Source organism: Bufo bufo, chromosome 2 (genome assembly GCF_905171765.1).
Source record: "Bufo bufo chromosome 2, aBufBuf1.1, whole genome shotgun sequence".
In the NCBI taxonomy this organism is placed as follows: Eukaryota; Metazoa; Chordata; class Amphibia; order Anura; family Bufonidae; genus Bufo; species Bufo bufo.
Window position 1 is genome coordinate 146,132,238 of NC_053390.1, and position 14,178 is coordinate 146,146,415.

At 43.6% G+C, this 14,178-nt stretch overlaps 1 protein-coding gene across 1 annotated transcript in view; it reads right to left on the reverse strand.

Moving 5' to 3' along the window:
* The window catches only part of RIOK2 (RIO kinase 2), a 51,063-nt gene that overhangs the window by 25,140 nt on the left and 11,745 nt on the right, over positions 1–14,178 (reverse strand). Inside the window, exons 3-5 of the mRNA XM_040421574.1 lie at positions 12,992–13,108; positions 10,995–11,170; positions 1,933–2,021 (exon numbers count right to left, since the gene is read on the reverse strand). Coding sequence (XP_040277508.1) covers positions 1,933–2,021; positions 10,995–11,170; positions 12,992–13,108 — 382 coding nt within the window. The remainder of the gene's footprint in view (positions 1–1,932; positions 2,022–10,994; positions 11,171–12,991; positions 13,109–14,178) is intronic.

Genomic DNA, 14,178 nt, shown 5'->3' on the forward strand with positions numbered 1-14,178 from the left:
GCTCATGCACGTTTTTAGTTTACGCACTGTGCAGCTAATATATTGTACGTGGCCCTCTATACAGCTAATAGTGTAGACGATATGAGCGCTATTACAACTCACATAAGACTTCATTTGGTAGGTGTCAGGTCGGGTTCACATCAACGTTATGAATTCCATTACCGCTGTTGGTTGTAACATGGTTATAGCGGAAAATAACGGAATTCGTAAGATGGAATTCAAAACGAAAACCTTCAAAGAGGCATTCCGCTTTAGGGTACTTTCACACTAGCGTTTTTCTTTTCCGGCACAGAGTTCCGTCACACGGGCTCTATACCGGAAAATAAATGATCAGTTATATCCCCATGCATTCTGAATGGAGAGTAATCCGTTCAGGATGCATCAGGATGTCTTCAGTTCAGTCGTTTTGACTGATCAGGCAAAAGAAAAAAACGTAGCATGCTACGGTTTTATCTCCGGCGAAAAAAAACTGAAGACTTGCCTGAATGCCGGATCCGGCATTTTTCCCCATAGGAATGTATTAGTGCCGGATCCGGCATTCAAAATACCGGAATGCCGAATCCGTCCTTGCGGGCTGCGCATGCGCAGACCGGTAAAAATGTGAAAAAAAAAAAAAAAGATGGATCCGTCTGTCCGCATGACAAGCGGAGAAAAGGATCCATTCTTGCAATGCATTTGTGAGACGGATCCGCCTCACAAATGCTTTCAGTCACATCCAAATCGGCGGATCGGGCGGGCAGACGGAACTGCCCACCGGAACACACTGCCGCAAGTGTGAAAGTAGCCTTACTCAGTCATAATAAAAGTCTATGAGCAAGTATAACGATCTGTCTAGTTTCCGTTATGCAGGACGAAAAAAAAAAAAAAAAGTCCTGTCTACAGAATTCATAATGTTGATGTGAACCCGCCCTTACCTGTACGGAAAGACGTGGACTGCACTGTATGAGGGTGAGGAGTCCTTTTAAAGGGAATCTGTTACCAGGAACGCAAACTATTAGGCCTCTCACACACAAACTTTTTTTTCCCGGTTTGCGTTCCGTTTTTTGCATGCTTGACTGCAGATAGCAGTCCAAAATTGTGGTGACCGATTCCCTTTAAAGAGTAAAATTTATGTTTTCTAAAGCATAATTCCTAAACTAAGTGTTGGAGAATCCAAAAATCTTACCGTTCCAGGTACAAGCACAGCAAGAAGTTGGTACATACACCAAGACTGGCCACACAGAATAGAAAGACTAAATGAATCCAACAGATTTCTGCAAGATCAGGAAAATCATCAAGGTGCATGGAGACAGCAAGCCTAATGCTAGGATTTCAACATTCCTGATCCTTGTAGGGGGGACAGGTTGGCCCATCCTACAGATAGTGGATGCTCCATAAATATCTGAGATGGCAAAAACCTTTTAAGGTCTCATGCACACGACCGTATGTATTTTGCGGTCTGCAAAAAAAGGATCCGCTAAAAATATGGATGACGTCTGTGTGCATTCCGTATTTTGCAGAACGGAACAGCTGTCCCCTAATAAAAAAAATACTATCATTGTCCGTAATGCGGATAATAATAGGACATGTTCTTTTTTTTTGCGGAACGGAAACACGGACATACGGAAATGGAATGCACACGGAGTAGCTTACGCAAAAAAACACCCAAAACGACAGGGAAAGAAAATACGTTTGTGTTCATGAGCCCTAAAGCAGTGATGCTCAATCTGCGGCCCTCAAGCTGTTGTAAAACTACAACTCCCACCATGCCCTTCTGTAGGCTGTCCGCGAATGATGGGAGTTGTAGTTTTTCAACAGCTGGAGGGCCGCAGATTGAGCACGCCTGCGTTAAAGCATAATTTTTTTCAGTTTCACAACCAATGTGGGTAGAGTGTGCAAAAATATTAAATTTCACCAAATTGTACATTTGTGAAGAACTTCCTCGTTACTTACAAGGGGTAGCCATTAATGAGCTCCATTACTATGGCATGTCTGTTGTAGTCATAGGGTTTGGGAACAGGGAACCCTCGGTCATGCAAGGCCTGGAAAAAACAGATTTAAAATGTCTGTTAACCAAAGAAGTTTTCATAACTCTGCATTTTCAGGTTCGGCATAAATGATTAACAGCTATAATGGTAAGTATTAGCAGCTCTCCTCAGTGGTGGTCTTCTGCCATTGATAAGTGGAATTTTGTTCCACTTATCAATGGGGAATGTCCACACTGGGCAGTATCCAGATTCACTGATTACAGGTTCCATCTAGGGGTGCTGTCACAGAATAATAAAATCCCCCACCGTCCTCGTGCTCTCCAATGACCTTTACTTACCGTGCTGCAGCGATAACGTAGCGGGCTAACCACATGACCACTTACTGACCTCAGAGGCGTAGCTAATAGTTTGTTTTAAAAGTTTTCCCACAAGATATTTAAATGAGCATTTTAGCTGTAGCTGGACTCAATTCTTAGGCCTCATGCACACGACCGTATGCCCTCCGAGATATACGGTCTGTGAGCGGGCCATATGTCCCGGAGCGGCATAAATCGTGCGCACAGCATCATAGATTCCAATGCTGCTGTGCATGTCGGGCCGCCCGCGGAGCTATTGTCCTGCATTCATAAGATCTTATGAGTGCGGGACAATGGCCCAGCGGGCGGCCCGACATGCACAGCAGCATTGGAATCTATGATGCTGTGCGCACGATTTATGCCGCTCCGGGACATATGGCCCGCTCACAGACCGTATGTCTCGGAGGACATACGGTCGTGTGCATGAGGCCTCAGTGACAGATGGGAAAACTTTCAAAGAGGATTATACACCCAAAAATCCAGTGACAGGTCCTCTCTAACAGACTCAGGAGAAATGCATGCGCTGCATAAGCCTGGTGTCTCCACCACATACACTATTGGGGGACCAGGAGTTTTATCAGCAACAGATTAAAGGGGTTTTCCGAGATATCCTCAGAATAGGCCATCAATATGTGATTGGTGGGGGTCCGATTCCTGGCATCCCTGCTGATCAGGTGCCGTCCACTGGATAGCGCCTGTGCTTGGTATTGCAGTTCAGCGCGATTCATGGTACTGAGCTGTTGTGGCCGAAGAACGTGATGTCACAGTCCTAGGATAAAGCCACAGTGTTCACAGAGTGCTGCGGCCTCTTCAAACAGCTGATCAGCAGGGGGGTCGGGAGTCAGATCCCTACCCATCCGATATGGATGACCTATCCTGCGGATTGGCAAGCAATATGAAAATATTGGAAAACCCCTTTAATGGCTCAGGACCTGTGGACAGGGAAAAGAGGAGCACAAGCTATCATCTGTCCTGCCCTTTCCCTCAGGGACATACAATGCCTGTGACTACAGTGCGCTCGGCCCATTCTGCACTTCCACAAATCCCTTTATCAATGCATATGTATAAGTGAACCCCACCCCTATTTATTTCCTGCTTCTTTAGTCTAAAGCATTCTTCTATTATTCCTACTAGAAGATTATGAATCAATTCATAAAGGTCCATTTGGTTGTCTCCAGTTAGGGTTGAGTCCCTGCACTGCCAGAACGAATTGTATAGTATCAGACTACAGATTGTCACCTAGAGGCTCTGCTCTCTCTGCAACTGCCACGCCCTCTGCACTTTGACAGGGCCAGGCATTATGATACTTTCACTGCAAGGTCCTGTGAAGCAAAGTGCAGAGGGTGCAGCAGTTGCAGAGAGAGCAGAGCCTCTAGGTGTAACGACAACACCCTCGTTGCTCCTGGAGGCTCATTTACATATAATAAAACAATTTTTCTCAGCAATGCGGGCACATATGACCATGGGACCAACACAGATGCCTCCAGCTGCCAAGTGCACACATAACAGGTCAGCCAGTGTCATAGGTACAAATCTGCTGACTGATGCCCTTTAAAGGGAACCCATCATCAACTTTTCGCTGACCTCACTGAGGGCAGCATAAAATAGTGACAGAAATGCTGATTCCAGCGGGGTGTCACTCATGAGCTAAAAGTAAGTGGTTGCTGAGAACCGGCATCATCATCATTGCAGCACAGCCCTTGAAAAGAGTCACATCTACTTCAGAAGAGTCCTGGTTATTCATAATCTCCTGCTCTCCCCGTCCATCTGCTGATGATTGGCAGTTCTCTCCTAGACAGAAAGGGAGAAAACTAGGTAGAAGACTGTCAGTCATCAGCAGGTGGGCAGGGAGAGCAGGAATTCATGAATAACCAGGACTCTTGTCAGGTGGCCGGGACTCTTTTCCAGGCCCAGTCTGCAATGGTTGTGATGTTGGTTCTCGTCAACCACTTACTTTTAGCTTTTAAATGAAATACTGCTGAAATCAACTCACCTATCTCTACTTTATTCTACCGTTATTATGGGCAGCACAAAGTTGATGTCAGGTTCCCTTTAAAGTAAGGATGGCACATTTATGCTTTGGCAGGAGGCGGTTAAGTCACAAAAAAACTTTTAAAAAGGTATTCTGTCACCAGGTTTATGCTGCTAGGTTCTAACAGCTCCCGCTAATGCCAGTTAATTCCCATATTCATGCGCTCACGGCTTTCCCTGCCTCTGATCAGCAGCAGGTAGAAGGGGATAGCAAGGAGCTCATGAATATGGGGACTCATTGGAATACCCTGGAGCTGTTCAGTACAAAATGACTGGGTGGAGTAAGGCCGAATGCACACGGCCGTGTTCCGCGGTATGCCGGGCTGGATTCCTGTTCAGAGCAGGAGCGCATGTCGTCATTGGTTGCTAAGACGCCGTGCGCTTCATGCCGCCGCTGCACTACAGTAATACACTCTTATAGTGTATTACTGTAGTGCAGCGGCGGCATGAAGCGCACGGCGTCATAGCAACCAATGACACCGTGCGCTCCTGCTGTGAACAGGAATCCAGCCCGACATACCACGGACCGCTCTCGGCCGCGGAACACGGCCGTGTGCATTCGGCCTAAAGAAAATGACCCAGCGTTTTGCAGAGACCTGTCTTTAGTTTATGTTGTCCTTGGTTAGAACACCACAAAACTGGTGACAGATTCCCTTTAAAAAAGGTACAGAACCTCGTAATGAAAATGGCCATTAAAACTACCTTCAGACCCATTGGCACCATCAGTCTGTTCTTGGTCTCCAGGGCAGGCACAGGGAATCTACAATTCACCCCAGACCTGCAACCGATTATCTGACTGTTCCGGTGGATAAAGGGAGAGTGACTGATTTTTATATTACGGCACTCTACATTTATACAGTTCCTTAATGTTTTCTTTAAAGCGACCTCGAAAAGCAGAGATTCATTTTAAAAGCTTTGGTATTGAGATTCTCCTGACAGAAGGCAGTTAGCTATAAATGTACAGTATAGGACCAAAACATAAAACTGCTGAAAAATAAAGAGCCCCATGGAATTGTTGCTCACATCCAGCTGAATGTCCTGAACCTGGATCTATGCTAATAATACCTGGACACAGGGAGCAGCAATGTGCACGGCGATCATTTACCATTTGGAGTATTAGCGATTACCAGGACAGACAAAAGATCCCTGTGCCCAGAATAAGCCGGGCTTTGATCTGCCGGCAATTATTTGATGGATTTACAGAAAAGCAATTAGACTGTGGAATTTCAAGCTTAAGGATGACATTCTTCCTTGGGAACAGCAGAAGCAATTTAAAACTCCTCTTTTAGAGCACGTACTTCCCATTCGTCTCAGGCGTCCAAATGGGGAGTGAGAAAGACAATGAGGAAATACCAAATCTCAAACACCACCTTCTGAACAACTGAGACATGACCGATTGTTAAGTTGGATTTGTTAAGGTCTCAATATCAAACTCGTGACTTGCTACCCTGGGTCTCATACAGCTCCAAACATATGGAACAATGTAACAGGATGTAAAATAAATCATTGGGAACATTCTTCCAAATATCTTATTCTTTCTGTGACTCCTTAGTGGTCCTAGATCTGCAAAACATCATTTATACAGGAAAAAATATTGCTGGAGATGTTTCTATCATGTGCACTATTCCAATTTAAAGTGATGTCCCCCACTTAGGACCTATTCTACGAGCAGACCGCTGTGGTGAACCCAGCCCCAACAAGCATTTGACGCCTTTGCCATTCATTTGGACGCCGGCCATATAATACTAGATTTTCTTTGCAACGGTCGCTACAGGAGAAATGTCCATTTGACCACAGCTGATCGCCAGGTTTCATTTGAAAACTGGAATTTGTTCAACATCTGTATCTGTCATCTGTAATGACAAGTAGTTCCAATTTTAGCTGAAATGGATGATGACTGAGCATAAGTGAAAGGTTAGCTTAGTGGTTTCAGGTGACTTTTCAGAATGAGCTTCATAAATTTAGAACAGACCACGGCACTCCAAGTTCTATTCTTATTTTGTTATATTTTATCCATTCAGAAAAAGTAGTATTTAGTCATTGGCCAATGTTTCGGTCCAACCTAGACCTTGCTCACGGCCTTAGACATTTTGAAGAGGAGCGTGCAGGATGGCATCCTGGGAGAAATAGTGGAGGTGAAAGCAGCGATAAAGGAATTCTTTGAGATTAATGTGGGTTCAGCTTCAGTCCATGCAGTATGGGAGGTCTTTACTAGTTTACCGATCCCAGCGGATAATGTGGGAGATAGGGCCCTCTTCTCATTGGATGCGGCTAAGGCGTTTGATAGTGTGCAGAGGCTGTTTCTGTGGTGTATGCTTAATCATATGGGATTTGGAAAAAGATTCATATCTTGGGTGAAAGTACTTTACTCCAGCCCAAAGGCGAGAATTAGGGCAAATGGGGGCATGTCCATGAGATTTCAACTACAACGGGGTACTCGACAGGGATGCCCTCTGTCGCCGTTGTTTGCTCTGGTGATAGAGCCATTGGCTGCTGCAGTGCACAAGTCTCATGTTATACAGGGGTTTCGTGATGGTACAGTACACAATAAAGGTGGCGATGTATGCAGACAGCCTACTGTTTCTGGGCGATACATCTTATTTGCCGTAATGTCTCTGACAGGAATATTCCATGTGTAGAGACATTTAAATATCTGGGTATTAACATATCTCCTAAAATTAAAGATTTTGAAGAACTACTAACTAACTACTAACTAACTTTCGCAATAAAATTAAGGCCTGGTGTAAACTCTACTCATCAGTGGTGGGTAGGACGAACCTTCTTAAGATGGTTTTGATGCCGCAGCTTCTATATATTCTTCACAATGCCCCGGTCTGGCTGCCAAAGGACAGGTTTAACTAGATTAATTCGATTTAGGGACTTGATATGGCGTAAGGGACAACCTAGAATAAAACTCGAGACCCTGCAGTATTCTAAAACTGAGGGGGGCCTAGCAGTTCCCAATCCATGGGTATACGATCTGGCGGCCCAAAGTCAGCACTTTAGAATTGGGGGCCACAGCTATGACTAGCCAGATTCTTAGGTCTCACCTGAAAGGATGGGATTTAATGATGCTATTGGAGGGGTTAGATGTGAGATCAGATATTCCCATATGGCGTACAATGTATTCAGTTTGGCAAAACATCAAACACCTGAGAAGGGTTACTGGGATCACAGAATATGCCCCAATATGGCGCAACCCAGCCTTGACTGAATTCGGTTCTCTCACAGCGTTTGACGAATGGAAGGAGGGAGGAGTGACAAGAACGGGACATCTCCTGGAGGTCGGACTGATTAGAGCCTTCACTAGCTTTCAGGAAGTTTATGGTATTTCTAGACGTTGTTTCTATCAATACCTGCAAATGCAACATGCTTACAACACTATGATCAAGAGTGGTACTGTGGTGACACAGCGGGATACAGCGTTACATTTTATAGTTTCAGGAGGGGAGAGGGATGATATCCATCCCATGGTATACCAAATGGAAAAGGATTTAGGAAAACTAGAGGAATGGTCAAAAATCTGGCAACTAAAATTTAATGTTGATAAGTGCAAGATAATGCAGCTGGGGCGTAAAAACCCAAGAGCAGAATATAAAATCAGTGATACAGTCCTAACCTCAGTATCTGAGGAAAGGGATTTAGGGGTCATTATTTCAGAAGACTTAAAGGTAGGCAGACAATGTCATAGAGCAGCAGGAAATGCTAGCAGAATGCTTGGGTGTATAGGGAGATGCTCATGCCGCTCTACAGAGCACTAGTGAGACCTCATTTGGAGTATTGTGCTCAGTACTGGAGACCATATCTCCAGAAGGATATTGATACTTTGGAGAGAGTTCAGAGAAGAGCTACTAAACTAGTACATGGATTGCAGGATAAAACTTACCAGGAAGGATTAAAGGACCTTATCATGTATAGCTTGGAAGAAAGACGAGACAGAGGGGATATGATAGAAACTTTTAAATACATAAAGGGAATCAACAAGGTAAAAGAGGAGAGAATATTTAAAAGAAGAAAAACTGCTACAAGAGGACCTAGTTTTAAATTAGAGGGGCAAAGGTTTAAAAGTAATATCAGGAAGTATTACTTTACTGAGAGAGTAGTGGATGCATGGAATAGCCTTCCTGCAGAAGTGGCAGCTGCAAATACAGTGAAGGAGTTTAAGCATGCATGGGATAGGCATAAGGCCATCCTTCATATAAGATAGGGCCAGGGGCTATCCATAGTATTCAGTATATTGGGCAGACTAGGTGGGCCAAATGGTTCTTATCTGCCAACACATTCTATGTTTCTTTACCGGTTGTTGCCTGACAAATACCTGGAGTTACATCCACTCACCAGGATGCATAAATGGGAACAGGATGTGGGTGCAATGGTCTGACATACTAGAAGCGGTAGCTTTGTCCTCCTTAAATTATTTATTATCCATAGAGTGTACAAGACACCGGTTTTCTTACATCGGATGGGATACAGAAAGCTTTCACAGTACGTACACCATAGGATCCCAAGGTGTGTAATTGGGTTGTGTGTCAGAGTTGGGAACAGAAAATATGCTTAAAGTGGCTATAGGTCGCTTGTTATATGTGGCTAGGAAGTTGATAGCTCTAAATTGCATACAGGCTGACCCTCCGACACGAAAAGGCTGTCTTCCAGAAAAGAGGAGGTCCCCTCAAATATGAGAAAATATGGGAGCCATGGCAGGAGTTTGTGCAATCGAATAATATTATGGGGTAAAGGTGATAACGGAATTTGGGGGGGCAGCAGGAGGGGGAGGAGTTAAGGGTTCAGGGGAAGGTATTACATGTCAAATATATATGTAGGTATACATGTACATTGATCTGTTGAGACTTGCTTCTTAATCTAACTTTAATGTATGATGTTTTTATTCTTTGTAATACGTATTGGAAAACTAGTAAAAACAATCTGATTAAAAAAATAAAAAATTATTAGACATAGCGGCCAGTGCAAAAAAAAAAAAGAAGGAATTTTGGTTTTAGTTTAAATATAAAAAGTGACATAGAAAGTTAAAGATAACATCAAAGATTATTAAAAAATATGTTAAACATGGAAAAGTGATTGAAACAGCAGAGCATTTTCTGATGACACATTCCCTTTACGTTCTCTCCGGTCTCCGTCACTCTCTGCTGCGCTAACCATTCCTGGAAACCAGCAAGCTGACATATCCATTATATGGGATCCATCAGATCACTTGTGAGTCAATGACTCAACGGATGCATCACTTTCATCATGGGCCCTGATATTACACCAGTGTGAACGGAAGATCATATGATCAGGAGAATTTAGAAGTAGAGTGATATACCTATCGAAAATGGTTTCCAGCCACCTCTTCTCTGTAAGTGCGGCGCCTGTTGTCAGGTTATTTGTTACTGACTGCACCCAAGTTACTTTTCCCCTGTTATACAGTTTCTCAGCATTCAGAGAACCCGACACGAGCTGATCTCTGTAGATGCTGAAATATTTCTTGCTTACTTTGGGTTGTATTAAGTAAAACTGTGGTTCACCAGGAGACAAAGCCAGGATAAGCAGCGGACAGAGCTGCCCTTATACAAGTCAGATTTGTCCACTGGCGCTGATTGCACTTGAGACTGAAATGTTCAATGTTTGTCCGAGTCAGAAGCTGTTACTGAAACGCCATCGGCTTGTGTACTAATACTACTAATGCGCCAGTGCTCGCTCGCCCCCGCCAAGCCAAACGACAGAGCAAATCGGAAACCAAGTCAGCCTGAATAAATTATTCTCACACATCTCACTGTGCCAGGCAGAAGGGGGAGCCTCCTAGACCCATATTCCTAATACAGCAGGGCGAACGCATGGTTATGTCTTTAGGATACTATTCCGAATTTTATAGCTTACTAGGCTCAACGACTATGTGCTAAAAAATTTATAATAAATAAAAAAATACCAACAGTCAATACCAGGGGTCAGCAACCTTCTGCTGTTGTCAAACTACAATTCCCAGCATGCTCCATTCATTTTTATGCGAGTTCGGAGAAGAGCAGAGCAATTTTACATACTGGAAGTTGTAGTTTCACGACAGTTGGAGCGCCGGAGGTTATAAGCAGATCTGGTACCCCTCATGCCACTCACTCTACAGTCCTGTATTGATATTAACCTTCATTTATTAATGGGCAAAGATGACCGGAAAAAAAAAACTCAAGTGCTGCCAGTGTCAGACGGTGCAGGGACACCCCCCCCAATTGGTAACACCCAGATGGACCTTTATTGCAGACTGTTGGCAATTCATAAATACACTTAGGGTGGCAGCACCCAAAACATGGCTTCTTTACCCAAAGTCTTTCTGCTGAGACTCCTTGTGGGTAGATATTATCACAAAAATTCTTCTACTGAGGGAATATTTCCGGCGCTGGGTAAGAGAGGGCCTTCTGTATTGTACAGAAGATGAGCTTGAATAGGGTGTACATGTGGGGCTCTATATGTGTGCAGTGAAATGCTTGGATCATTATAAAAAAGAGAAAACCACACACACAATAAAGAACCACGTCCCCTGTAGTTCACACATACACCATGGAAGCCCTTTCTACCTCTCCACACACTGATCAGCACGATCGATAAACCAACCTAAAACCATTGTTATTCGACCAAGAAATTGACTAGTTACCTTCATGTATGCAAACTCCTTCATAGCCGCCAGACGAGACAGGTAGAGCCATGACATCTTGCATCTGTGCTTGTGATAGTCGCGCTTGTTTTTAAGGTTACGAAAAGATGTTCTTCCCAGTCGGTGAAGTTTTAATGCCATCTGTTTCTCCTCTTCATTTGCAACAATGTAGATATCTATATGGAGTGATAAGTAAACGCCTCTGTTACTGAGGAACTGAAATGTGCACTTTAGATGAGACATAATACAAGCACCAGTTGTAAAATCTGCACACACACACACTCAGGCTAGGTTCAAACAAAGTATTTTCAGCGCAGAAAGAAAAAAAAAAAAAAGAAAAAAAAAAAAAAAAAAAAGACGTGGAATCCGCATCAGGTTTTTTTTGTATGTGTTTTTCTGAAGCTTTTTTTTATATTTTAATAGCATGAGCATTTTCGGATGCGGTGATGCACATGTTTATATTTATTATTATTTATAAATTTATTTTTGTATTGTAAGGAAATGTGGGGGATTACAATGTGTTTTTTTAATTTAAATATTATTATTTTTTTTTTTTTAAGGAGGCTACAATGTCCACTAGTTTGTTACTATACTCCCAATATTTTGGGCATTTAGATACCGTGATAACATTTGTACACGGCATCTAAAGTCTGTAATGACTGCGATCGTCATTATTGCCGGTTGTGGACATTAGCCATGAGTCTCTGCTGTTTGAAAAGTGTACAGTGCTGGTAGCGAAGGGGTTAAAGAAACAAATCTAAAGTCCTATCATAGGCGATTGTGGTCGAGCAGCACAAATATAAAACTTCCAGCCTTGGGAATGTTCTGTGCTGAACAGACAGTTGATTGGGATAATTAACACTATCGTTTCCAATTCCTCCATACATGTATGTGTTCTCAGCAGGGAGAGGGGAATCTACCTTAAGAACAAAAGGATCGAGCATGCTGGAATTCAGCATGCCAATCCTCTTTTTCCTGAGATCTGCCAGCAGGGGATACTGAGGTCCCCCACATACAGATATTAGCTACTGTACTGCTGTAGTACTGTAAAGCCAGTGAGAATAACACCAGCCACATCTGTACACATTACAGCGTGTTCAGCCAACATTCACCTACTGTTTATGACCAATTAATGAATATTCCTGGGATGGTGCTCAATATCAGATCAGTGGAGGTGGGTCCTACTTTCGGCACTCCAGCTGATCAACCATTCAATGAAACCGTAACTGGATCGAGCACAGCTCCATACATTGAGTAGTGGGCGGGAAATATACCGTACTACAAGCTTAGCCCCATTCAAGTGACTGACACTAGCCGCTTATTTTTTCAGGTTTAATTTCTGGGGTTTGGGCATTAGGTTTACAGCTTCTAAATCTGAATGGCTGCTCTCTGCAGCACTTCATTAAAGGTTCTGTACACCTTTGGGGGCAATTTTTTGTATGACAGCATTTTACTCATTTTGGGCTAAAAATCAATTTTTCATTTGGCATTTATTAAAAATATCGAGCCATTCTGTCATAAAGGGCTAACTGTCTAGCGGTGTCACTGTGACTTTCACTTTGTGCCAGTCATCTAAAAACCCTCAGCTCTAAACTACTGAGAGGTCATAAACACTTATTAAAGTCACATTCATATCAGTAAGATAAGGATTGAGCTTTGGTGAGTGTTTATAAGGTCAGAGAACAGAGATAAGGAGCCGTCAGCTGAGATGCCAGACGGAGCAGAGAGAAAAATCAGATCCTGCTACTAGAGCATGTCAGCTCTGTACAGAGAAATGGACTCCATATTTTTAATAAAGACCAATTGAAAAAAGTGATATTTTTTTTTAACCTTATAATGAGTACAATGCAATAATAAAAGAAATTGTCCTCAAAAGTGTACATAGCCTTTAAGTTCTTTGCAGTGACATGACCAGATCACCCATCCAGATTCAGAGACGTGCCATTCCTAACCTTTCAAAGAAGACACTAATCATTTTGAGGAAAGAACTGTCTTACCTGACTCTTTACCAACACCCATCTGGTTACCAACTGAAGTGACGACGTCTCGAGATGAAAGAGTCTTTAGCGCCAGGTAGTCATATCCACCGTAAATTAGCCGGTAGCCCTGAACAGCTAAACAAAAGACAAAAAAATAAATAACAGAACACTGCCTTTAACTCGTCTCAATGTGTTCAGAATCAACTTTTTAAAGGGGTTCTGCAGTTTGTTTAAAGGGCTTCTGTCACCCCATTAAACTTTTTTTTTTTGGGTACTTATAATCCCTATCCTGCGATATAGCTATATACATTATTTTATTAATCATTTTCGTTCTGTAGATATGCCAAAAAATTTACTTTTATAATATGCCAATTACCTGTCTACCAGCAAGTAGGGAGTCTACTTGCTGGTAGCAGCCGCAAAAAACCGCCCCCTCTTGTTGATTGACAGGGCCAGCCGCGATCTCCTCCTCCGGCCAGCCCTGTCAGCATTTCAAAAATCGCGCGCCTGTGTTCATTCGGCGCAGGCGCTCTGAGATAAGGAGGCTTGCCTCCTCAGCACTCCCTCTGTGCGCCTGCGCCGATGACGTCACCGAGAGAAAAGACGTCATCGGCGCAGGCGCACTGAGGGAGTGCTGAGGAGGCGAGCCCCCTTATCTCAGAGCGCCTGCGCCGAATCAACACAGGCGCGCGATTTTTGAAATGCTGACAGGGCCAGTCGGGAGGAGGAGATCGCGGCTGGCCCTGTCAATCAACAAGAGGAGGGGGCGGTTTTTTGCGGCTGCTACCAGCAAGTAGACGCCCTAGGTAATTAGCATATTATAAAAGTAAATTTTTGGGCATATCTACAGAACGAAAATGATTAATAAAATAATGTATAGCTATATTGCAGGATAGGGATTATAAGTATAGCTATATTGCAGGATAAGTACTCAAAAAAAAAAAAAAAAAGAGTTTAGTGGGGTGACAGAAGCCCTTTAAACTGATGCTCTATCCTCTGGGGGACAACCGGGACCCCCGCCGATCAGCTGTTTGAGAAGGCAGCGGCGCTCCAGCAGCGCCGCGGCCTTCTCACTGTTTACCGCTGGCCTAGTGACGTCACGACTAGTATCAACTAGCCTGGGCGCGGCTAAGCTCCATTCAAGTGAACAGAGCTTAGCCGCGCACAGGCAAGTTGATACTAGTCGTGATGTCACTGGGCCTGCG